Genomic DNA, 27525 nt, shown 5'->3' with positions numbered 1-27525 from the left:
ATGGCAGCACTGAAGCCCTAATCCCGACATAGAGTGACAGCTAATGTATTTATATGAGAAGTGCTTTTATACTCAGGGTTTTCAGCTGTTAATATTTCACATTAGCCCGGGTCTGACAGGTGGTGGTTGGTCCGGTACAAGAAGGGAAGCAGGTGAAGTTCTTTTTTTGTGGGAGAGCGCCCGGAGCGAGACAAAGGAGGTAAACACAGCGGCAAATGTTTTTAAATGGGAGGACGAGAGCGAGCGCTTTACAAGGGCCCTTGAGCCACGCAACACAAGAGCGTGCTTCACAACAGGCTGCAGTTTTACACACTTCTTTTGTCGGCGAAAGGATTAGAGGTGATTAATCACTGAAAGTGAATATATAAAAAAGAGATTAAAGTACATATGGTAAGTTAGAGTACTCATTTGACTAAAACGTAGTACAGTTATATTGAAGATTTTACTAAAATGTCTTGGTTGTTTTGTTTGTTTTTTTCTGTGAAATGTATGATTTTATAGTTTGTACAGTTACAGCAGATATTAATTCCATAATTATCCATAAGATAGCAACTGCCTTGTTAACAAAGGTCAAACTAAATTGCGAAATAATAAGAATTCTATCTTTGTTTTGTTAAATGAAGGTTGAAACTGTTGCGTAAGTTGTTCCTGCATTTGGGGAGAATTTTCTGTTGATGATAAAGACTCCTTTTGTAAACTCCCCACTGCTTCCAGCATTTTTGTACTTTTCTTCTTAAGGTTTTTCCTACAACTTAACTGATGTAAAACTATGATACATATTTACCACATGAACTATTCCAACAAACAAGTCATAATTACAAAAACATGAAAACCATCATATGTCATATTTGAAGAACTACTGGTGTCAAATTCTTCATTGCTGCACAAGAATGAAGTGAACACAGGAACAAAAAGGTGTGCCTTTGTCCTCTCCAATTTTCCTCAGTCGAAGTGTTGATGAAGCATATGCTGCCACACGGGTCTGTCACATTTACACTGGTATAACACCTGATAATAACTATGATAACATCCCTCACATCCACAGCGGGGGTTCTGTCTTTATTCTAATACACTCTATACATTTAATCAAATCAGCAGTTAAACATATTTAGATAAATGTATATGTTATGTGTTATGTGTAAAGTCTGTTTTCATTAGCTGTCATTGGAGTTTCAGATGGAAACAAAGAACTGGGGAACTGTTTTTTTTTTTGTTTTTTTAGACTCAAATAAGTTCCAAAAGTGCCAACCACACAATTACAAAACTGCCATAACACACATTTATCATTATAGCTCTCCAAGTACTGGTTCCTCTAAAACCTGCAGTGATTGGCTGATACAAAGGGCTTTAATAACAATCTACAATGGTGTATATATAATAAAGAGTGTATTCCAGTTCAGGTTTGTCAAGTTGTTTAACACATGTTTTCATCATATCACAAGTATGAATTACCACAGGAATTTTAGCAATATTTAACTTCAAAACTGCACTATTTAAATGAAAATTCCATAGTCAAAATCCTTGACCCTGGCTGAAAACTATACAACCAGGAGAATGTGAAAATATTGGAACTGCCCGAGGTAAAGTACTCATATTCCTTTTGCACAAAAATGCTTAAGTTTAAGCGCCACTTCATCAAAAATACAGACTCAAAGGTGCACTATGTTACTTTTTGGTTGGGAGTTCGTCACCTGTTTGTTTCTATGGGGATGTCATTGCTTTGCCTGGCATGTTCCACAGTCTTACATTAAACAGCGCTACCTTACGTTTATGAAATTACAGCTCAAAAATACCTAGAAAAACAGGCTGTGAGCGGGATTGCCTCTCCAGGGATCTGACCTGTAAACTTGGTCTGGTTTGGTCTCCATGAAGATTTGAAATTATAACTTACTACTTACTATGTATTTGTTCTGCGGCCCCAAAGCTTCTGGGGAGTTCCCTTTTTACAAGATTTCCTTATAATTACATGAACTATTTTAAATGTTTGTATATGTTTTGTAAAATGAAATTAAGGTTAGAAAGGTTTGACCCCATACCTTGGAATATTTAACAGTGTTTAACAGACCCTCCACCAGAAAATTGTTTAACAGGCCTTCCACCAGAAAAGTTACACAATGCACCTTTTATGTACTTCTAACCAACCATTTACACGCAAACTAAAATGAGACACACTTAAAAAGAAGCTTCAGAGTGAGAGTCTAATCGGTGCGTGCATGAACATGGTCAGTAAAAATGAGATAACAAGATTAGCCACCGTGAGTTGGCTTCTGACCTATTTGTGTTAATGCACTGATAAGACATAAGAGACAAAGTATTAGCCAGATAAAAGAGCATCTGAGTTGACCCTGTGTTCACACCTCAGCTCCGTAATCCAACTTCAAGTCTCTTTCGCTTTTTATGTTAGTGCTATATAATTCTCCAACAGCCCCTGGCCCAGTGCTGCAGGTGTAGGCAAAGGAAACACCGTAAAAGAGTGATTAGTGCAAACTCATGTGAAAATTTGTTGGCAGAATAATGGCTCTCGATTTCTATTTTTCAAAAGTAGGACGAAGGTATTACAGCCTGAACTATGATCAAAGGAAAACAACTAAATGTGCTTGCGTAATGACAAATAAAATTGCACAATATAATCCCGGCTTTCCGTTTTTCAGGGGAAATATAAGTAGCTTTTGCAGTTATGTGTTGGAGTAGTTCAGTGAATAAAGCATGATATACCTACAGTAGGGCTGGGCAACACAATCTGTATGCTTAGATTCACATTTCCCGGGACCCACAATTTGATTTCTATCCTGTTGTAATTTATGCAAGTCTTACAAAAGTATGTTTTAGTATAAATAATATCCACACTTTTTCTTCTATTTATATTTACAATGTATAGTCAAGAAATGATTCAGTAATTTGGCTGAAAAGTGACAATGCAAGGCTGTGAAAATGTCTTAGATCTACGGTTGACGATCGCAGGGTCCCTCACGATTTGATACGATACTCGATACATGGCACATGATATGATATTATCATGGTATACCGATACTTACAATAATCGATACATTGCGCAAGGTATTCTGTATTTAACAACTGTATATAACAGTATTTTTGTTATACCACTATAGTGCATAGCCTGATTCATCAGCCGGTTTCACCGTTTGATTCGCAGCATTAGGATTCATTCGCTCGACGGTAGGCGGGTACTTTTTTTATTTAACCATTCGCTGCTATTTGGTCTTGATGTGTGTAATGCAATGGAACTCTCAGTGGTGTCCAAGTTATTGCCGGCACAACAGCAAACAAAACAGAGAGTGAACATGTCTGACAACTGGTGACAACAAGGTGAACTTGCGAATTAAAAATACAAAATTTTAGTTCGACATTTGTATTTGACAAAGGAAGTCCAAAGGAGGGTAGCGTAAGCAGACTGCTATTACAACTCGGGTTGGTTTAGCTCTTCGCTGATTTCCGGGGTTCTTGCAAATTGTCTAGTGTATTCTGATTACTGATCTAGTCGCTGGAGAGAAATTAAATTGAGCGGAGGCACTAGGTGGCACCAGCCTGGCTAACTTGTGCAGTCAATGTGGAATAAACCAATTGTAACAATTAAAACAGTGAATATGTCAAATGTATTGTTTGAACAAATGTCCTGAACAAACATCAAAATTGCAGCAATGTCACAAAATAATTTAGTAAAATATACCAAAAAGTACTCTTGGCGATATTTTGATACAGCAGCCCACGATAATGATATGCATCGCCAAATTTAATATCACAATATTACAAATTTAATATCACAATATTAGATGAGATCATTATCCATGTGATTGTTTTATGTTTAAATTAGAGCAGCAAATTCAGAAACAAAGACATGAGTAGCTAAAACATACATTCATTTACTACTGAAAGTTTAAAAAAAAAAATGTTAATTTGTTTCTGAAACCTGGGCTGAACTGAATCTATTTTATCACTCATAATCATCTTAAACCTGTGAAGCAGTTCAGCCTAAATGTATGCCAGATCACCACACAACTGGGGACAGCTGATCTCATACATACTTTTCCAATCGGGGAACAGGCATGCCTCTTGACACCAGTCTTATCAATTTTTTATGAGCTCCCCTCCATAGTGTGGTGGCTCCCCTACACACAAGAATAATGTCAAATCAATGCTACAACTGAACAGACCAAACCGAGCACAGACAGCACAGCGTGGCAGTAACAAGAACCTGCTTTGGGCCCGTGTCCTGTAGAGGCCACCCAAAAACAAGACTGGCCAAACCACTATACACAACACAGCAAAGACGGTGCAATAAGAGGTTGTAATTACGTGTGAAGTGAAACTAATCATTTTGACCATGTAACACATAAACAAACGTGTCAGATCACATACTAAGTGTAATCCAAGGTGAGACATTTTTTATTATGTGAAAAAAAAGTTGGTTGATAGGAGATTTTATTTTGTAATTAAAATTACACAAAATCTCCATTAAATTATTTTCTTGTTTACAAAATAATTAAAGGCCAATGTTACGCTATTTTCTGATCTATGTTATAATGTTGCTTCCTCATCACAAACAGTTGGGTTTTGTTTAATTCACATGTTTAACACACAAATCCTGCATACTTAGGCTGAGTTTTTCTCTGAAATGGAACCACTGTACCACTTCACCACTCTCCATACACCTTCACTTGAACCACTTGGATGGCCTTGGAATTTACAATCTCTACAAAATAAAATGTAAAAGGTAGTCATTAACTTGAAAACTACTGCTTCACGACATGACAAAATGGACACATGGAGCATTTTGTACTTTGGAGATGCAGATGGACAAATAATTACACATACTGTACATTTAAATGAAACAAAACACAACTCCTCCTATGTTTTTTATGAGGTAACCGCATTCTAACGTGGCTTCAAGCTCGCATCAATTTTGTGTAATATAGAGTCTTTAAAATGTTACCTATAAATATTATGGCCTGGATATTGTGTGGGTCAAGGACCGCTTTATGAAAACCAATCAAGCCGTTTATTGATGAAATGCCTTCTTGTGTTAGGTGCAGATGAAAAACCTATTTGGACAGTATGAATAATAATATTGTATGTGTTTAACCCTATCATGTGACAATCATTCGCAGTTATTGGCCTCAGCTGGATGGGTGGATTGATTTCACACACACGGCAGGTCTCTGGGGCTCCTCTATGGATTTTCCAGCTGCCCTCCCGAATGATCTATTGTAATTTCACCAGCAAAGGTCCTGCCAGTGGAGACTATATGGAAACAGTCATATCAGCTCCCTATATGCTGCTTCTGTTTAAACCCCTGTTATTCAGAGTTACGTTGTGATTCCAGACAATATTTATCGATCCCTAAAGACGTATTTTAGCTTTGCCTTCCACATCTAGCATGTGTTGTGCAGATAGTATTTCCTTTCTAGGTTTGCCAGGTTTAAATTAGTACAGAACAATGAATTAAAAGTACATGGGTCAGGACATATAGGGGGGACACGGTCTTATGGCATTAACAGAGTTCACTGTGTGTAGCATATGTCACCGATCGCCCCAACACAGATTCACTTTCAGATAAGTGCTTGTGCAACTTGGTGCTTGTCTTTCTCATCCAGATGTAGCATTGGCTTTGGTTTTATTGAAGGGATGACAACAGAGAGTCAGCTCAAATGAAACTGAGGTTAAGCTATTGATCATGAGGTTGGTCACCTGTGTGAGCTCAGTAAATGTGTGAGAACTGTTTTGCAATTTTTATTTTATTTTATTTTCATAATGTTTATCTGAGTAATTGCCTCGTTAAATTAAAAGAGGTTTTACTGAACACTCCTGATGTGGTGATGTAAACTGTTTGAAAAGTCCTTAGTAATTGGACTACAGATGATTACGTTCTAATGCCAGTGTTTACCCTGAGGCTGCACTGACCTCTGTCTCTGATATTCTCACCTCTGGTCTCTTCATGTGTGCAGTTCAACTGCTGCTTTTAGCCCTACATGTTTTATATTACACTGCTGCTACTAATGCTGTTAATACACATCAAAGCATTCCTCTATTTACTCAGGTATTACAGGGCCTTTAAATGTGATTAAATGTGATTTGTGAACAAATCTATAACAACACCGGATGAACTATGAGTCTTATACCAGACAAAACCAAATCAGTTAATTGCTTTGTGATAATTCACTGTTAATAATGCCTATTCTATTAAATGCAGTACATAAATGTAAGAGATTTGCACGATACACATTTATGAAGTGTACAGAGCTATCACAGCTGGATACATGTCACATGACAAAGTTTTAATGAACCTCAAGATGATGAAAAAGGAGAAATCTTGAAAGTGTAAAATAAGCGCTCTGGTGTGCAGCGTGTACATATGCTGCAGTTGATAATCTGTAGAGGGGGCTTGATCTATTTGTTATGGCTGCTAAAGCTTGCTGGGTCACTAACCCATGGCGACCCTCATCGGTTATAGAGGAGCAGAGCTTGTCTGCCCACTGCTCTAATCAGATAAAACATGTCGGCTTACGTGTCTAAGACCCATGGACCTGTTGGGACCTGACTCTTCAAAACTGAGAAGACACCATATCAAAATGAAGCTACGAGGATGATAAGAAATGATCCATTGTGGTCTGATTGGTGCAGAGCAGAGTGAGTTTGCACAGAAAAGGGGGAGGGGGCATGCTGTTGATATGACCCATGGTGGACAGACGGCGTGGGCCACAGAAAGAATGAGAAAACAAAGGCTGGGTGACGTGGTGCAGCGGGCTGATGTGAGGTGAGCACTGCACATGCCGAGGCTCAGGTACAAAAAGCTGCTCTTTGTCATGCAGATCACAATCAGTCCGGCTTTGTCTCCAACGGGCCGTGCTCTGCACTGACAGACACACACTAATCCAGAGGGTTTGTGTTCACGGTGCTTTTATACGGGTAGTGTAGCCCGTATAGGGGCAGTGTACGTGTACCTGAGAGAGTGTGTGGGTCTACAGAACAGTCTGACCTCTCTCATCTACTTGTGCTCTCGCTCCTCTTAGCGCCCCTGTGTCTTCAGAGCTGCAGTGTTTCATGGGCCATATTGTAACTATGGATGACTCAACATTCACATGAAGGATGTGACAGGCCCAGAGGGGTCAAGCTGAGCAGGTCATCTGTGCTGATGAGGAAAGGCAGGCACTTTTTTAACTTGTGTAATATACTGAATTAAAATCCACGTGATGTGACTCATACAAATAATACAGTGTTTATAAAATTATGATTGTAAATCCTTTTATTGTGTTTATTATGTTTTTTTGTTTGTTTGTTGTTGTTATTGTTGTTGTTGTTGTTGTTGTTGTTGTTTTTTGACCATTACACATTATCAGTAAAACGTAATACACTGACAACAATGTTTATGTTGCATACAAAGGTTGTTGTAGAATATCTTCTATGTAGCACTAAATGTCACAACCTCTTTGAGTGAAGTTCTTCTTAATGTTGTTTTGTTCCTTGGAGCAAACAAGTCTACATCTATTTTTGTCTTTTTTGTTGTTGATTATGTTTTTTTTTTTCTTTCTTTCTTTCTGAGAAGTGTGGGTGTTTATGACTACACAACCCAAAAGGGGCATAAAGCAAATAAAACAAAGATCACATCAAAAGAGGATCACCACATAAAATCGAGTGAAACTGAGACTAGTTGTTGCAGGGCAGATTGAAAGCTTGTTATGAACCAAGTCTGGAAATACATTTGACAGTCCCCAAATGATTTATGTTCCCAGTGGGTCAAGATGAATCAGGCTCCTGCTAATAAATATGACTTACCAAGAGAATAGGCATTACCAATTAACATGTGCTAATTAAGACAGCAGGATATGAGAACATCCTTGATCTAGATTCCTGTGTGAAATACTACAGAGGTTACAAAGAGGTAAAGACTTTATTTCCACCTAGAATGCAATATGTATGATCTATACCATATTCTTTATGTGGTGGTGCGGTGATCCTGTCCCATTTCATTTCAGTAAATAAATATGTTCTGAAAAGTATGGGATTCTTGTATTAGTGGAGGAGCTCATATAGTTGTTTGAACTATCCTGAACTGAATAAGATGAACTGAGAATCCAAGCAATACGCAATACTAGTCAGAAAAATCACAATTTGATATTTCCTAACTCTTGCAAGCATAATATATGACCCAGTTCAGTTGAATGTTTTAATCATTGCTTAAACATTGTCTTTGACATGCAGATTTTACTGCTCTCTTAGCCATATTAACAGAGGGCACTAAATATAGTTGTTGCAGCAGGAAATGTTTAGCTTCATTTTGCCGCCGTTACATAGACGTAACCTGGCGTGCATTACACTTGGTTAGTCACCTCTAATTATGTTATGTCTTCATTGTTCGCAGGGACTCATTTCCATGCTAACATGTCGATGTTAGCGAGTTGCATGCAAGGCTTTAGCGCCTATTGTGCATCTCGTTTAACGGACACAGAATCAAATATTTGTAAGAGCTGCATTGTGAGTTAGCAGCCTTGGCCGCCCAAGCTTAAACCTGCCCATTCTAGTCCACACAGCGATCGATTAGCACATCTCTATTTCAGACACAGGCCCAGTCCATGTAATTTTTTTTTTCTGCTTACGTGGAAAACCATGTGCAGTCATTGCAAAAAAGCCTTTTATTGACCACCTCTTGGTGTCACCATCACAAAGCGGCCACAATCAAGCCGCGTCCCACAGGACATGTAATAATATAAGAAATCAATGTTTTTTAAAGCATGCACTTAAAAAGCTATGACTGTTTTTGGTGTCCCATGCTGAAGGCAGCTTTACTGATATGTGACACTCCTGGTCCAAGTGAAACAACTGGTACCAGCACTAATTGAAATTTTGCATGCAAAGTGACAATGCCCAAGCCCTGGGCAGCGTGGATTAGGGCCTGAATAGAGACAGATTCTTTGTGAAAGCCCGCTGTGGCGGTTGGCGTGCAGGGCCGGCTCCCTGCATCTGCTCATTGGGGGAATTGCTAAAACAGTGAGTTGTGTAGGGCACTCATTTTACCTTTATCTAATCCTATTGTCTATCTTTTGTTGCTATTCAGTCTAAAGCTTCCATGTTACAATCTATACTGTGCAAAACAATTGCCAGCGCATTTACATCTGAAAGCTTTTTACCAAACTTGGCAGGATTTCTGAAACGCCTTATACAAAGATATGTAACTCAGTGCATTAATTCAAGTGACAAATGTGAATTGAAATAACATCATGTAGGGCCATGTTTGCCAACACGATTTTCTCCTGAGTGGGATACAGTGCTTGAAGGAATGTGGCGCACATGCTGAAATGCAATCAAATTCAGAAAGACATTTTTTAAAGACGCCATGCTGTGAGCTCATTCTAACCCGCTCGGCTGTCCTCTGCAGTGGGCTGTGTGTCTCATTGTGTCCGCTCAAATAAAAAGGGAAAGAGTCTGCTATCAAAGTGATCCATCCGGCTCAAGCCACAACAACTCGCACACATGTCTGGGGGAGGCGCGCGTTGCATCATAGCAACAACAAGCTGCCCATAAAATGTTTGTAATGCCTCAACATAATGAGCAGTGTGAATCAGAAGAGTGCCAAGGATGTTTGGGTGCAAAATTTGATTTATACAGAAATTTACAACAAACATATAAATCATACATAGCATATTCTGACCTACAGGCATCATGCAGAAAAACTGATTAAGAGATTTGCATTCATAAAAATACCATTCTGTTTCCTTTTGTTAAAGTCATAGCAACTGGGTCCCAAATTTAATGCCAATCAACTATGTCAACACAGGAAGTGAATACAGTTTTAAAAAGAAGATCAAGTATTTCAAAGCAGAGCATAGGGTATCGAATCAAAAATAATGCTCTCATAGCACGGCCTGAGAATACATTTTTATTTACGCAATAGCAAAAATGAGCTCATGTTTCCAATCTGGCACTGTCGAAAGTTAAGGCCACTTCAGATGATAATATACGACTACGCTAACAATGTGAATTTTAATAATTCACGTCTTGCAGTTGAACTTTGACCTCTATGCACAATCAAATGAATGCCAACTTTTGATCCTTGTCATCAAACATTACTGCAATATGAAGGATTGTCAACTTGAATTAAATCGAAAACGCAGTCACCAAATGTGTCAAAATGATTCGCTAGTGGGATCGGCCCTGATGCATGCTGGGATGTTTTTTTTCTTTTTTTGGATTAAGGCATTGGTGACCTCTTTTTCAACTCTCTATATTTCTCACACGTAAGCCATCTTTGCATCCCCATTGGTTAGTCGACTAGGGTGATTCACAGGGTAAAATGGAGGGAAGTCTTATCAGGTTTTTTGCAAATAAGAAACATGTTTTGATTTGAAGAAAACTTATCTACAAACAACAGAGATACAGCCACTATCAACAAAGCTTTAACATTCAAAACATTTTCCTTAAGTCAAAACAATGAAAAAAGCCTGTCATATTCCGATCTTGTCTAAAGGCTGTGCATTAAAATGAAAGGAGCTGGAGAAACAGAACCATCAAGTTCACGTCTCTAGATAGTACAGAGGCAGTGAACGCAGCACGCCACATTCAGTGTTTTGATCTCCATAACACAAGTTCCAAGTAACGGTTTAAGGTTTTTCATTGAGGACGAGAATATCAAATGTTGATTTATTCAATTGAATTTATTTTTGTTTTGGGCCAAAATTGGAGCAACAGTCAGGAAGGGCTTCAGAGAAATGTTGTCAGCAAGTGAAATCATTTACTGCTATTCATGTTACAATTGTTACAACGCAACAGTTTATTCAATTTTTTTCTTTGACATTTTACTTATAATGTACAATATGTATATTATGGAAAAATTCTACTGAATTATGTTGGTGTTGGGATTAAAATAGCAAATTTTGTCAAAATATTGGAATTAATTATAACATACTGAGACATTTAATTTATGTCCAATCCATATTGCATGAGCATGAGTCCTAATTGCTTCAAAATAATACAGTATGAGATATAATTGTAGACAGATCTTTATGAATGAATGTCCAGCAAAATTATATTCTTATAAAATAAAGTAGTTTTATTCACTAGTAAGAATAAAGTAACTCAATAGTAAGAATATATGGGATAACACTCTTGGAATATATTGCTTCTGTGGAATTTATATAATGATACTATAAACTGGAACTCAGAAAGATAAAGGCTGTTTGAGGTAGAGATGTTCCTCCTGTGTGCAGAGACTCCAGAGTAAACACCTAACACAGATATTCAGCCAACCTGTTCCTTTGTGCGCGGAGCCACGCTGCCTGGCCGCCACACACCACTGCCTGGGCACGCACTGCGTCTCAAAGTCTGGGAAGCCTGTGTATGAGGAGCTCTCTCGCACCACGCTCAATTAGGCTACTGCAATAAGCACGCGGAGAACAGTACGATCATCTCGCTATGGTTTGTGATCGTATGTCTCGTTTTGTCACCTGCTGTTTGACAACTAACCCGGCAACAAACCTCTAAGACAACACGGGACATTTTTACATTTAATGGTTCAGGTTTGAAGACACTCACAATGAGCCCATCGTATGCCACGTTACAGACTATTAATCACGTAATTACGATTATAACGAGTGTAAACCTGCAGAGATGAGCGTGTTTTGTGTCTGTCCATCATCCCCGCTCGCCGTTTATACAGAGACCAGAAGCCGTATAATGTGCGTAAAATCTGTGGTGTTTTAAAGAAAAGCAAAGAAAAAGCGAAGAGCGTCATTTTGGGTTAGTCTCCTCATTACATTCACAAAACGTCCACTCGTGCGCTTTGTTGTTTCAAACTCAAGCCGGTGTGAGGATGCGGCGTTTACGCTGTGATGGATGAAAACATTAGCTTACCTTCAACAGCTATTACGGCCGGTATGGTCCATAATATCCATAGAATATCCATTATCGGTCACTTTAAAGGTCCAGACATTCAAATAAAATATGTCCTGAAAGCCATTGACAGGGAAAAAGCAGATAAGGGACAGGCGCTCCGTCACCCCCAATACAGCGACCCGAGATAGCAGAGAAACCAACTCAAATCTGTACCAAGTTTGGACGAGACCAAAAAAATGGAGACAGAGGGGAGCTGGGAGCTACGCAGGCTCGCAGCAGCGCAGGCTTACACAGCTATAACGTTTAAAACAGCAAAGCATTTAAACGCGTTATTTTAGATCTGTATTGATTAAAAGATCGTTTGTTATGCTAGAAATAGATATTCAGAAATTGGACAAGAAATAGTTCGTCCCCTTCAGACGCGAGTTCAAGTCCCCCTGCTGTCAATCATCACGAGAAGGACAGTCCTCTCTGCCTTCACCTAACGACAATTAAATGTTTGGGACCTGTGGGGCATTTATGAAAGATGGAGTCTCAAGGCTGCGCTGCAGCCACTAAAACAACAAAGCATTTCTTCTTTTACAGGGTGAATGGAGTGCGCCACGACGCGGGTCCTGCCGGATGAACAACACTCTAAAGTGAGTACAACTTATCTCTTATATCTTTCTGTGCTGACTATAACCCGCTTTTCCACAACCCTTCTGTGTTGTTTCTAGATAATTAATTAAATCCAGAGATTTCACCTAACATAATTACTGTGTAATGAGGCTATATAGAGCACTAAAACACGTTATATTCCTGATGAATTCTGTTTACGCGCTGTTTTGTGTAATAATAATAAGTGCGTCCTCTTATTTTTATGTCTTTTTAGATTAGCCTTTTAAGAAGTAGCAACATTTAGGATTAAGTTCATGGTATTAGATATTTATAAACTCAGTATATCATTTTTATAATATCTCCAGTTGTCTCACCCATTATTATATTTTCTGATAGGCCTAAATTTTGCTTTGAGCTTGACCTAGTAGTTAATTATTCATCGGCAATGACCTGGTTTGTACAACAAAAAAGTTGTAATCTCTGTCTTATCAATGTAATATATGCTGTAAAGTAAAATAAAATGATATTAAAATAGTGTATAAAATGTCAATGAAATACAATATAAACAAACTTAATGATTATTTTAATAGCCTACACGACTGTGAAAAATGCAGTTAACCAATCTTGACTGCACTGATTCGTTTACACAGTAAATTAGAGGTCTGTTTGTTATGCAAGCAAAGCATTTTCTCAATAATGTGGTTATTTATATTTGATTGTATTAATCAGAAGCAGAGCAGCTCTCAGTGACCCTCAGATCACATGAGGTGTCATGTGACATGTACAGACCATTTTTTCCATCCTATGTTGTAAATTTTCCAGCAACATGAGCTAAAACAGTCTAAGCTTAAATGAAATGTGACTTCCTCCAGGTCCCAAACTTTTTCTTCCTGCACTTTAAAATCATCATAAAACTATAATCAGTTGATGTAATGTTGGCTCAAACAGCTGGGTCTCATAGCTTCGAACATTATTCACTGTGTTTGCATTAAGTTGATTTAGGTTGGCACCGTAACTGGGAACGCAAGGTTTTAGACATTTATATATTTAATTTAAATAATTTGAGGGGAAAGTTTTATTTTTATTATTTTAAAATTAAGGAATGTTATGAATCACACTCTTTGAATTTACATTTTAGTTTTTATTATTTCAGTATAGTTTTCCAAACATTTTTTAATTGTTAGTTGCATTATTACATTTATTTATTTAAAAATTAGTAAATCTTTCAGTTCAATCAGTCAATTCAATTGACAGTGATACAAAGTGTAGTAATAATACAAGCAGAAGTATATATAAATATAGAACTATAAACATATCATATTACTTGACAAAGTCAAGTATGTGTTTTTGTTTTACTTTTTATGTGCACTGTAAACATAAAGTCTACTTCTACTATGTTCCTAACAACCTCAACAGAACCCAAGTGCTTCATTACAGACTTGATTTTTTTCTTTAACAGAAAAAATATATATTTAAAAAAAAATAATAATAATAATATTCTAAATATTCTAAAAATGTATACATATATAAAAATAAATAAATGAGCAATTCATAGATTCAAATTCAGCACAAAGTCATTTAGTCTAGTGGCAATCTTGTCTCTAAACTAAATGACTAACTATAAATAAATTGAAAAAATCAATATTTTTATGAACACATTTTTAAAAAAATGTTATAAATAAAACATTTTTAAACCCAAAAATCTTTATCAGATTTTTATATAAATATATATATAAATGTCCCTACCAATTCAAATAGTTTATATCAGAATAAAAAGCAGAGACCATAGTAAGAATTGGAATAGTATTAGAGTCAGGTTGCTTTTGTAACCAGACCAGACCAGACTCCAGGCGAACATACAGCTGTGTACATCTGGATTTATAGCTCACTGGAAACAAGTGAAAATGTATGTGCTCGGATGCCCCACGGTTATATAGAGCCTCTAAATCAAACTAATAGAAGAATTCCCTATAAATTATTTGTCATCAAACATGCCTAGCTTATTATGTAGCGCAGCGGCGGGCCCATGTGGTACAGACTCTCGTGGGCTAAACGAGTCAAGTCTGATTTATCTGCCTCCACTGAGTTTGACTGTATTGATTCCAGGTCAGTTGTTGGGCCAACTTCAGACCAGGTGACTTGAACGCAGATGGAGAGAACACGGCAAACCTGCGCAGGGAGAGAAAGAGAGAGGAGGAGAGAGAGGAGGAGAGAGCAGCCCTGTTAATGACTTCCATACACATCGACTGGAGACCGAGAGATGCAAATGGTATTAATATACACACAGATATTGCCTAGAGATATATTTGAGACATACTATATCATAATGGTAGTAGTAATATGTGTGTAATGAAAAGCAGAGTGCAGTAAACGTGAAAGAATCTGCTTGAGCTTTGCCAATGGAATACGACTGTGCTACACTGTGGAAGGAAAGAACACATTTTTACTTCAATTAAATTAGAAAAAAATATATAAGAATATCTATATTTGTTTTTGAAACATATATTTAGGAAAAATGTTAACCAGCAATAAAAGATATGCGCATCTCTTAAAATCCTTAAAGATTTACTAACACAATTTAGTTAAATCTTGTAATTGAGTAAACAGACTTATGACTGATTTTTAGTTTAGTATTTAACATCACAGTATCTCTGTAAAACCTTTTAAAAATGGCAGTTCTGATATTTTCTGTGTTCATGAAGAACAGTGGAGGAGCTCTGCAGCGTCTGGTGTTATTTTGACTCCAAACTCTCAGGCAGTGCTCTGTGTCTGATAAAAGATTTAGCGCAGGCGGGTCACTGAAATCACCCTTTTGTATGCAAATGAATATACACCAATAATTATGTATTTTATTTAAACATAATTATTATTGTATTTAGTATCACTTTGACAGTTTTGAAAATCTATTCACTAAATAAGAAGAAAAGAAGAAAACTTCAGGATAATCAAATATAAATAAGGTTTTCAGAAAGTGTTTTTTGGGGCATCACAATGTTTAAAATTTTATATTCTTCCAGCTTTTTCATTTCCATGTATTTATTTAAAATGGGACAGTATATATTTATTCACATGAGCACAGTTCAACATTTGTGCACATTTGAATCTACGCTCCTATAGGCAGGTTAATGTGAATAAAAAGAGGCAAGCCCTTGACAAAATTGTTAGAAAATCTCAGGCTGTGTCGATTGAGAGTTAGTAAAAATGCAATCTTCACACAAAAGCACATTGCATTCCAGAGCGTCTGCTTTCACCAATAGCGCCCCCAAGAGCCTCAAAGTTGTACATCGACCAGCGCGCTCTTGAAATCATTAGCAGAAAGATTTCATTTTACTAGAAAACTTTGCCGCAAGGAAAAGACTGATTTAATTAAGCATGATAATAAAATTAATTCCGAGTTGTTTTGAAAACTGAAATTTATAATTAGTTTCTAAAGTTTAATTGAAAGAAATACCTCAGACACAATCATCTTAGTTGAAGTGTTTTCAATAACATTGTGGACACATTTATTATTACTTTTTTTTTCTTGTAATTTTTCATTGAGAATTAGATTATATAATGAGCAGTTAGGTATTTCAATCCTGATCGTGAAGCTTAATGAAAACGATGTGGTCTGTCTATAAAAGTTTTAGCTTGAACTTTGACCCTGTGCTGAGAAAATGCTCCAGACCTGTCTAATCTGTCGAGACCTTTAGCACAGGATTAATCCCAGGTCTGGCTGTGCTCATATTTACCTCTGTGCGGATTAAAGGCTCTGTTAAACAAAAATGCATACATGTTTTACCACTAGACTCTTTATTTTATATGATTTGACTGTAAATTAGGCAATATTTCCCAACATCAGTATCGATATGATATCATAACACATGACAAACCATCAGAAATGTGCTATAATGTGTTTTTTTTATTGAATAGACTGTAAAATTAACTGATTGATAATGAATTCATGAGTTTATGACAGAAAATGTAACTTTTAGCTTACAATATTTACAGAGTTGTTGCCGCAAGTGATACAAGCCTATCTTATTTACATTATACTGAAAGTTACACAGGGCTACCGTATTAAGTTGTGCATTTTATAGTCCCTGACATTGAGGAAAACTAATTATACCTTTTGAAATGAACTTGCTAATGTTCGACGTTATATAATTAACCATAGAACATGAGACACAAACCACCAATTGTTTTAGAAAATGTATTCAGAGGCATTGATACGTGGTCCTCCGTGCTTATTTTACACGGAAAAGCTCACCCCACCCGGACACCACCTCCGCCTTCCCAGCGTATTGGTTTACGGCTGCCAAAAATTTAATTCAATCCTGCTAAGTTGCTCTAGCTTTAATTAAATAGCCCAAAAGCCCTGGCAAGACTTAATTGACTTTCTTGTGATGTGAACTTTGCAGACAGTGTACTGCTCACACTATAGTGGACTACAGGGACCTGAAAAGAGATCCTCGCTCCCCTCTCCTCTCCTTTCACTACTTTTAAATCAAATCACTTAAGGCGTTTTGCTTTGACAAATGGGGTCAGAATCAGTGTCTTCTTGTGGTTTATGGTGTCACCGCCTTAAGAGAAATGTATGTGAAAGGAGTATGGTAAGAGAAGACTGGCTCGTGTCATTATAATAAATTTAAGCAGTAAAACACAGGCTCTGTAAAAAGCCATTGAGTTGACAGTCATGGCCAAATGAATGTCTGGTGTAAATGGCACTCATCAATCATGGCTCGGTTCTGGGTGTTAGCATTATCTCGGAGCGCTAATTGATCCGACCATAAGACCGAGCATAAATCTGCAGATGTGGAAGTGGGAAGGACTGTCGCATTGGGTGCTTTTTTTTTTTTTTTTTTGACGTTGGGTCGTCATGAACAGTGAGCTGTAGAAAATAGCAAAATAATGAATGACTTTTAATTATGGTTGACTTTTGTGTTTTCTTTTGTTTAGTGTAGAAATGCTAAATAAAAATTTAAAAAACTACAACAGTACACACACATATTTCAAACTACCATACAATATGTGTGACAGTGTAGTACAAAAGGGCCAGAAGACTATTATACGCAACAGTTTCTAAAAGCCACTGTTAAAATCATGTACCAAAATTTGCAAATCTGCTTTTTATAGTTATATTTTTATGGGTATAGTGTATGTTTCAAAAATAAAATTCAAAACATAAATTTATTTCAATTAAAATGTTTGAAATAAATCTATATAAATGTACTGTTAAAAATGAAGAAATTGCAAATTATGTATCACAAATTTGAGTAATTAAAGTGACATTGTTTCACTCGTCTCCACAATTAAAATAAACATCAAAAGAATTTTCTGACAGAATTCTAGTTACTGCATGCATTTTATATTGTATGCTGATAATAATTTAATACGTACACTTTTTTGTTCTTTATCTCATGCCATTGTTTCTTTTCTTTTTTTTTTTATCTCCAAATGTAAAGAGCGGCAGATGAAATGCTCAGTGGGACCTCTCCAGTACCATTAGAAGATCCTCCGTGTCATCTCCCGTTGACTTTTTTGGTTTCTTTCACATGCTCAAGTGTCGGTTGGATCTTACAGCAAAGAGACTTGGACTGTAGACTCCGGTTAAGCCATTTGGATAACCTCCTCTGACCATACTGACCCGCTTGGCACCACCGCGGGCTCCACTCATCAGGAATGGTGTTGAACCGTGCGGGATTAGCCTGTGTTTGGGAGTGTGGGCGGTGGAGGCAGTGACCTTTGAGAGCGAGGAGGTACGCGCCAGCTCTGTGAGAGTCACCTGTTCTCTTAATACACTTATACAACTATGAAGAGTAACAACAGGCCTTATATAGACTAAATACAAGGTTTGTGTGGGTCAGACATGTAGGATTTGAAATGTAAACAAAGGAACGTTTTAATCTTCAGTATTGGTATTTAAAAAGATTAAGTCAATAAATCTTTTATGAGCTATGTGCAGCACTCTGGGCTTTGATTTGTTTGTCAAATGTGCTATAAAAATAAAGTGGATTTGGATTTTAAACAATATAGCCATGGGGCCTATTGTAACTGCAGCATTGCTTTTTTGTTGGATGGATCAACATTGAAATGAGGTGTCACGATTTTCATGGATAAAACGATTAAAGATTATATCACGGGAATTATAAAAGTTGCTGATAGTTAAAAAAAAATATTAAGGATATGCATAATTATCATTTTAATATTATGAATATGTTCCATATTTAAACAACAGTTATAGTACTTTGAAAAAGGTGAAAACAACAATGATCAGATTAGTAGCTGTTTTCTTTGTTGGCGATTATCACGTATAAAATGTCCCATTATACTGTCTACACTTTTTATTACAATAAATGATATTATTGTCCCTTCCCTATTTTGCTTTTCATTCTGTTATATTTTTATTAGACAGAATTAAGTATCTATAGCTTAATAAATTAATAGTTTGACAGGTTTTGGAATAGCACTTTTGTCTTTTTTGCAACACCAAAAAAATGTGCGTGTAAACAAGAAAATCACAAATTGTATTCTACATAATTAATTTAGCTTATGAATCATAAGAAATGTCTGTGCCTACTTTCCATCACATTCACATTTTTCTACACAAGTAAAAAGTGAATGAGACCCGAAGTAAGATGTTTTTAGTGAGCTTTTTAATGCTCCAAAAAAACATCTTTGTACGGCACAATAAAAAAAACAGGGTCAGGTCGAGGCTAAACACGGTTAAAGTCCATTTTTACAGTCTTTCCTCAGGCCACAGAAAAGCATCGAAGCAGTGACCCATGGCGGCTATATTTAAGTCCATGCTTCACCCCAGATCTACTTCTCTTTACACACAGGTAAAGGCTCAACTGTGATTTGTAACCTGTAATCAGTTGTGGTTTAAGTGTTGTAACTCTGAACCATCTAGTTTTACAACATCAACAAATACTTTTACATCTAAGTGTTGGTTTACTGTATATTTAAACAGCCAATCTCCATCAAAATGTTTAGTTTTTGGAGGCAACCCAGGCAATGACTGCGCGGTGCATTTAACCGTGAAAGGCTTCTGATTTTCACAAGTCCATGCTTAGTTTGTGCTACATTTACCTTAACCTTTGAAGTAGCTGTAGTGTTTAATCACAGTATTCTTAGTCACGGTGGAGTTTTCAACAAGCTACAGCCGTGCACTGTTAAATAAATGTGTAATAAAGACAGTGTAATGGCATTTATATAGAGGCATTCACAGCAGGAACATGAAAAAAAGTCTCACTATGACTCTGGGGTACATGAGATTTTAGCATTTCCTTTGTGTTTATCCTTAACCCTGGGAGGGAAGCTCAGACTCTCAAGAGGGATCTGGGTATATTTTCGCAGTGTTTATTGTAATATAATGACTCTGAGCAGCTGAGGAAATGATCTAGAGGCAATTAAAGTTAATAATATTCCTTTAATTTCCTTTTTCAAATTATCACATGCAGTGATTTTCAGTTGGATTTGACCTATATTTTGCATTAGCTGCCAGTTTTGCTATAGGCTGCATCTTTATGGAACTGCCAGCATTGACATTGACATTGACTTTTGGCATATTGCAATTTGTTGTTATATAAGAGTGATCTGTCTTCATTACATTATTATGTAACCAGGCCAACATTAGAAATGAACTTTCTATATAAATAAACCAGCATATTGACAGCAATATATAAACATATATAAATCATTGCAAATGACTGCACAATGTTAGGTAAGATCTTCACATTATTTGTATTTCCTAATAGAAACACGAAAATAATATCATTGTTTGTTTCAAAAGTTTATTTAGGGTTTATTCATTAGAAAAAAAGTCTACTATTTTACAACAATATATGACTCATATGAACTGAACCTTGCAGTAGAATGTCATGAACCTTTAACAATAAGGGAGCTGGAAGTTTGTGATGCTGAGTGCTAGTGGCTACAGTAGTTGGACTCACATAAATGTGTCCCTGTGCAGTGACCAAAAAGCTACAAGACGCTCCAGTGATAATGAACAGTGTTGTTTGGCCCAGGGCTCTGCTGCATTGACTCAAAATTTGGGGTTTGTCCCCAGAATGGAAGTCTAATAATATAGAAGTCCTGGAGGTAACACTAGTGCCAGACAGCACAAGGCTAAAGGCCATTTATTCAACACTTCAAATTAAAAAACAGACCTGGACACTTCTCTCATTAGCAATGATAAAATTAAATTCAGTTAACTAGAACGGACTGGTGCTTTCTTTCTGGTGGTGTACACGGACGCATCTCCAGTTCTAGTGGAGAGATTATATTCACATATCCTTCCTGCTGTAAGTCCTTGTTTAGAAATTCTGTAGAAACAAATGCACTGGTATTGTAGACCTGGTTTAGATCTTGTGTAGTCCTGGTTTGAATCTGGTGACACTCAGAGTGCTAAATATTTTCATAGATGTAAAAAGTTTGAGAACCACTCCTTCTACCACAATCATAATCAAATCATTTAGCATTATAGTTGCTTATTTCATATGAATTTTTCATCAAAATGCAAATATTATTAAATAAAATATAAAATTATGTAAGTAAAAGAATTAGATAAAATCACTTTAAAATCAGTTATTTAAATTTTGGGCAAAAAGTGCTAAATGTGCCCATAAATGCCAGTATCCATGCTCCTGTTGAGTCTACAGTGAAAGAAAAGCACTGGCAGCGCGTGGGGAAGTAGAGCAGAAGAAGTCGAGTCTGGCACACACAGAAATCCCAAAGATGCGTGAGGGCATCAAAGAGCACACGGGAGCATCCAGAGGTCGTTCCCATGGCAACCCCATCCAGTAGAGATCAGTGACCCTCCCGTCCTGCCGTGCCCGCCCCATTGTAGATTGTAGGTCACATATGGCACCAGAGATCCAATCAGGACTAATCTGGCTGAACTTGTAGGTCATATATAAATTCTACTGGAAAGCTGGTTTATCTCAGAGTTGCGTGCATCTTCATGACAATGGCTGACATGACAGAGAGCAGAACAGCTGACCTAGTAAATGTGTGTGTCAACTAAGGCCCATGTAGTCTGTGAGTGAGGTACAAACATGGATCAGAAACATATGGTACCACAAAGACGCAAATCCACAATCATCAACACTTCACAGGTTCACTAGAGTCATTGTTGTTTTAGTCATCATGTTATGGGCCATTGCTAGTACTATACAGAATTATAATCTATAGGCCAAATAAGTATATTGATTCACTAGAGATTACTGGTTTATGGATCTTACAAGTTGTAGGAGTGCAGTAAAATTCACACTTGTAGAATACACAATATCAGCTTTGTCATTTCACTTTAAGTGGAAAATTTAAACTGCAGAGGCCGCTCCAGTCAGTAACATCATTTCAGTGCAATTTGTGAGACTGAAGAGCATTTCTCAACACACATAAAGTTGCTTGACGAGTCAAAAAAAAGCATCAAACTTTGAGATTAGATTCTGTTTCTGTCTTTTATTGAATGAAAGATTTTTTGTCCTGTTTGTTGTAAAACTGTAATTCACAAGAAATTGCAAAAATAAATATTATTTACAATGTGTATATATGACAGTGCTTATTACTTGCAAGTTATGTAGTTCCAAATATAATATTGATCTTACGCATGTCAGCCTAACATTTTAAAAATATATAAACTACCAATCTTTAGGACGTGCACTGGCTCTGAACATTGTGAATTTAAAAAATATGATACTTTTATGAATGCCATATAGCTACAATATTGTACATATATATCCATAGATGTCTCTGTCCTGAACTATCTGAACCTTACAGACTCAGTAGGAAGCAGCAGAAACACATCAGGCTTGAATATTTTATAGTTCACGATTTCAGTTTGTCAAGAGTGTGTTGGCAAGCCTCATATTGGTCTTCAGTGTTCTGAGCGCTCACAGCAATGTGGGGCTTTTTAAGGTTCACTAAACTGATAAATCCTATTTCGAGTCAAGTCTAAATTCTTCATTCTCAGTTATGCATTAATAAAAGCATGTGTGTGGATGGAAACTTGCATTTGGGCAGACTGCTGAAGATGCTTTTACATACAAACACTAGAACCAGTGGGGATCCAATAAACAGGAAATACAACATGCTAAAATAGCTTATCAGTGCAGCATCCATATTTAAGTAACCAAAAGTGAAAGGAAGATGTTAGTATAAAAGATAGAAATAATGTCAGTTTGATGTATTTTTTATATTTAAAGCTATGTACCACACAGTCATTTTAAATTGGGAAAAAACACTTTTTAGTGGTCAATTACAAAATGTATTTCAACCGGAAAAAGCTAAATAAATAATTAATTAAAGCTGCAGGTGGTGATAAAGAGCCTTGTCCCCAAGAAAAATAAAATAAAATAAAAATGACTGAGTGCCACAATGCATCACAAGGAAACAATACCCAGGTCAACACTGTACATACAAAAGTGCTCTTAATATTTTGCCTGGTATAAATGAACAAACAAACAAATACAGTTGCATAAATACAAATATGTCTGAAATGTCTTTGAGGAGTGGTGAGCAGGTCTTGAGTGTTGGCCTGACTGGATGGCAGCCTGTGGTTGAGATTCCCTGAGTAAGCTGCTATAATCACGGGTGACTGGACGCTCACCTCTGGCTGAGATCTATGAGTGATTCTGCTGCACTGAGCCGTGGGGAGCCACAGGGAAACCATCTCAGGGTCAAGTACTGCCATCTTCACACTTACGCCTGACGGAGCACACTTTTTTCACACTAATACTTTCTGATCACATCAATTTTTGGATTTAACTACACTTTATTCATTTATTTGATGTATTTGTATGATTCTGCATAGATTTATTTCAGATTTGTTTTCTATTACATTTTTTAAGATTTCTTTTGATCAACAGAATTAGCCTATAATTATTACAAAATATAAGATTAATTGAGCCTTACAATAACAAAAACATCCTCCAGCTGAGAAAAATGTCTTCACTGACATAATCCTTTTACATGCTGATATGCACATAATTTTTTATTACATTTTTTATTGTGAAACTATTATAGCAATTTATTTTTTATAATACAGTTCACATTTTCAATTAATATAGTGACATTTTGCATAAGTGAGCTAACATGTGCCATTAATATTCTCTATACAGGTCGTTTTTTTTTTTTGTTTTTTTGTTGTTGTTGTTGTTGTTGTTGTTGTTGTTTTGTAGGTTTGGAGGTAGGTTCTTCAAAATATCATCAGTGTTTTTTGTTTTAGTTTTTGTTTGTTTTTGTTTTTTTTTATCCAAAAATGTAAAAGAAAAAAAAAATCAAAAAACTGTTATTAATTTAAAACGTGCAATGTATTGTATTTGCACTAACCCATTCATAAATTCAGTTTGAAATGTGCCTCTTGACTCTGACTCCTAACCCTGCCTCCATTAGCCCGGGTTGTATTGTAACAGTTCTGTCCTAGTTTCCTCCACACACACCATGGCGTGTGCTTACATAAAATAAACTACCACTGGACTGACTCGCACGGGCAAAGACATGCTCTATCACTGCACGTTTACCTCAAATCCACAACAACACCCAAAATCTACACTATTCCAACACTCACATGCTACACATACAGTATAACCACCAGCTCGCTCCCATCTTATTCCCACTTAAGTTTTTCCTCTTTACGAGCCTCTTAAGTCCCACTTGATCTCCACCTGCTCTGTGCCAGACATGTGGATGGAAACCGTAAAATAAGGTCAGCTATCGTCTGTCAGGTCAGGAAATGTCACGGCAGCACAATACACTAATAAATAATGACATCCTAAAAAATTCACGTGTATTGTATGTAGGCCTGTCACAATAACACATTTTGAAGTGTGATATAGTGCTGAAGTAAATATAAGTGGCAATACTGAAAGCAAACTATAAAGCAGAAGTATCCACGCAAAAATATTCTGTATGTACAATATTGTTTAAAATATATGACCTGTAATAAATGAATAACAGAATACAATACTTATTGTATCTACAATGAGTCATAAGGGTTCATAATTCAACCCTCTACCAGCCATTTGTCTTAAAAATATGTTTATATATGTGTACATTTTCTTATTCATTTAAATATGTTGTATTAAGTTAAATTCTAGTATCTTGAAATGTAAAACTTATTATAGCTTTCAGTTTATTTGAAGTATTTTGTGTAATGTAAAAGTTCTTGTAGGTATCTGTACTTAAATATTTTTTGGAGGAGTATTTACTAATTTGACTGAAATTAAAATCAATCTTTCTGATTTTTTTAGTTGTTTTAAATGTTTAGTTGTGTTAATAAAATTAAAAATTTTAAATCAGCACAGGAATGCAACACAATACAATTACATTTGCAAAGAGTGTGTAACATATAAATTTTTTTTTTGCTTAATTTAATTTAAAACAAAAAGCCAGTTTGAATTTAACACTGAAAGATCTGCCTCTTTCTCATGCATTGTGTATGTCAAGTAAATTTGGGACTTCGTACAGACCCTGAAGTCCAATTAAAGAGTAAGAGCAGAGTGATGTCGCCGTCAGAGCTGCAGCCACAGGGCCCAGTCACAACATGTCAGCGTGCTCCTCCCTCTCACTCCTCCTCTGGCCTCCTGAACTCTGCAGCCTGAGCTTTCAAATGTCTGCAAGCCTTTTCATTCAGCTTCCCCACCCATCCGAGTGCAGCCACCGTGAAAATGCCCCATCCAAAGTAACTACGAGTGGATTTTACTCAAGTACTTCATGCCATTGTTGATCTATGAATTTCAATGTTTAAATGTAGTTACAGTAGTTATTAGTAGCTACAGTTATTGCCAAATTGTAGTGATAGAAGTAATATTTTAACACTTACTTACAATCCTTTTTGAAAATAGTTGATGGAATTTGCACTCTATAGAATTGGAGTAAATCTTTTTACAACAACATTTTTTCTTTAACAAATTTCCACTTTACAAAATCACAGTAAAAAGTTTGAGTGGCAAAAAGGTGACAAGAAAATACAGTAAGTGCGACAACAATAGAGAGTGAAACGTAATGGCCTGCTGTGAATTAGAAAGTTGACCTTCCACAAAGAGGTGACACAGTGTGCACTCGAAGAGGTTTTAGGGCTAAGTGGAGCTTTGAGAGCAAGAAGCCAGAGCCGGAGGCCAAGCAAATATTTCATGAGTAATTTAATATCTGGAACATGAGCGCACGCTGCACTCAGGATGCTGGCCCGGATATAGACAGAGATCTCTGAAAAGGAAAGGGCCAAAGCTGTCCCAGTCACTAGTTTGGTTCATGTTGTACAGCACGTCTTTTTTCTCTTTCGCTCAAATCATGCTTCAGGGCTACAAGACAAGAGCCCCAAGTCTGAGAGCACTGTGGCATGGCGAGGGCAAAGAGTCACACGGACGAGTACGAGACAGGAGGGTCATGTGGTTACGAGGGAGTGTCCGGTACATATTAGAGCACTTTGCAGTACAGTGAATATTTATCATAATGAAAATTGTCATAGAGTTTGTGCAGCCTTAACCTAATAAGCACCAAGCAGCTGACACTTACAGGGAGCACCCAAGAATACCTAACGAGTACTGTAAATGAAAAATACTGCAATACTATTTATTCAATTAGATGACTTTACAATTGATCTGAAAAGATGAAAATATCTGGGGAAGGCTGATGCTGTTCTTTTATGGCTTCTGGTCACCCTATACTTACAATTTATTTTTTATCACCTTAGTATTCACATTTTTTTTTTCAGTATGAAGACAGTTATGTGATTACAGTTGGGTGCCATGCTGAGAGGTCAATCATCAATATTTAACCCTCAATGGCAGTGAAAAGGCGAGGGCCCCAACAGCAAATCTTGGGCCTAAGTGGACCCAAAATACTACTAAAGTTAATTTCTTGACATAAATTATGATTATGTATTTGGCGTTGTTAAATACTAATACAGCATAAAGATAAAATAAAAATGTATAATGTATTTTCCCATGTATTTTCCTCATTCTGTTTTATGTGGTGGTGAAGAGATGAATTTTTATCTCGGTCGATATTCTACTTTATTCTAACAGGGCTTATCCTCCAGTTTTGTAGGCAATAAGTGCAAGAGAGTATTCATCCATACGCTCCCTCAAGCTGACGAGCACAACATGCATTACTATTGTTTTAAATGTTCAGTTTAGGAAAGACACCATAACGTAATAACCATGGCGACATACCCTTAATACCCTAAATGTCACTTTCTTGCAATATTGTCAAACGCCTTGAAGAATAATATTCACAAACGATATTTTCTTCCTCTTGAGGAGCTAGCTGATGCTGTTGATGCCAAATCAATGGCTGTCGACACATTTCACAGTGAGTCCTGTGGGTTTGGGGACCAGTGACCAGCAGGTGTGAAGATGTATGTGCACGGTACGAGCACAGGTCAGGGAGGGAGCATGGATTTATCTGTCACTTTGGCCCTGTGGGATTCCCTCAAGATGCCACGGACCGTAATCTGTGGTACTTTAAGGAGTAATTAGAAAAGAACTTATAGTGTACTCTAAAATCCTGGTGAAAAGGCCTGTGGTCACTAATTTGGGTTTCTAACACATTTGTAGCACTGAATTACCATAGAAATAATAATAAACAGCTTTAAACAATGTTGTATTTTGTGAATATTTTGGTAAATTCACGTTTGTTTGAGTATTGCTGCATTGTCGTGCATTTCACGTTTTTCACCTACCCCATCCTCTCTTAAAATCTACTTGAAATTATTAAAATAATTCAGACCCCATGTCATACAGGGTTAAAAATACCACATAGCCATTATTCAACAATAAAAACAAGTAAATAAATGAAAATCTTAAATCTACAGTTGAATATTGTACCTACTGTATCTTTGCTGCTTTTTAACTATTCAATATGCTTCAGTACAAACTCTAGCCAGTAGGGGGCATTACTTAATCCACCATTTTCAGTTTTTTTAGGCATTAAAATCCTATACAATCATAAAATATAAATTATTATCACAGACACGTCCTAATAACATGAATATAAGCGTGGTTGTGACCTATTGTGTTTACACTGATAACCAGCTCAATCCAGGCAGCATAATCTCCCTCTGCCCGGATGAGGAGTGTCACTGAGGTTACACAGGGGTCA

General features: G+C 36.7%; 1 protein-coding gene across 1 annotated transcript in view; it reads right to left on the bottom strand.

The window, feature by feature from the left end:
* The window catches only part of ephb2b (eph receptor B2b), a 133212-nt gene extending 121215 nt beyond the window's left edge, over positions 1-11997 (bottom strand). The window contains exon 1 of the mRNA XM_055160561.1: positions 11863-11997. Within this exon, the coding sequence (XP_055016536.1) occupies positions 11863-11914 (52 nt within the window). The 5' untranslated portion in view covers positions 11915-11997. The remainder of the gene's footprint in view (positions 1-11862) is intronic.
* Between the last annotated feature and the right edge of the window lie 15528 nt (positions 11998-27525).

The sequence above is a fragment of the Boleophthalmus pectinirostris genome, unplaced genomic scaffold, assembly GCF_026225935.1.
Source record: "Boleophthalmus pectinirostris isolate CB_2022bp ecotype Guang Dong unplaced genomic scaffold, ASM2622593v1 HiC_scaffold_3, whole genome shotgun sequence".
Classification (NCBI taxonomy): Eukaryota; Metazoa; Chordata; class Actinopteri; order Gobiiformes; family Gobiidae; genus Boleophthalmus; species Boleophthalmus pectinirostris.
The sequence above is the reverse complement of the archived record's forward strand: the minus strand, read 5'-3'. Positions and strand labels throughout refer to the sequence as shown.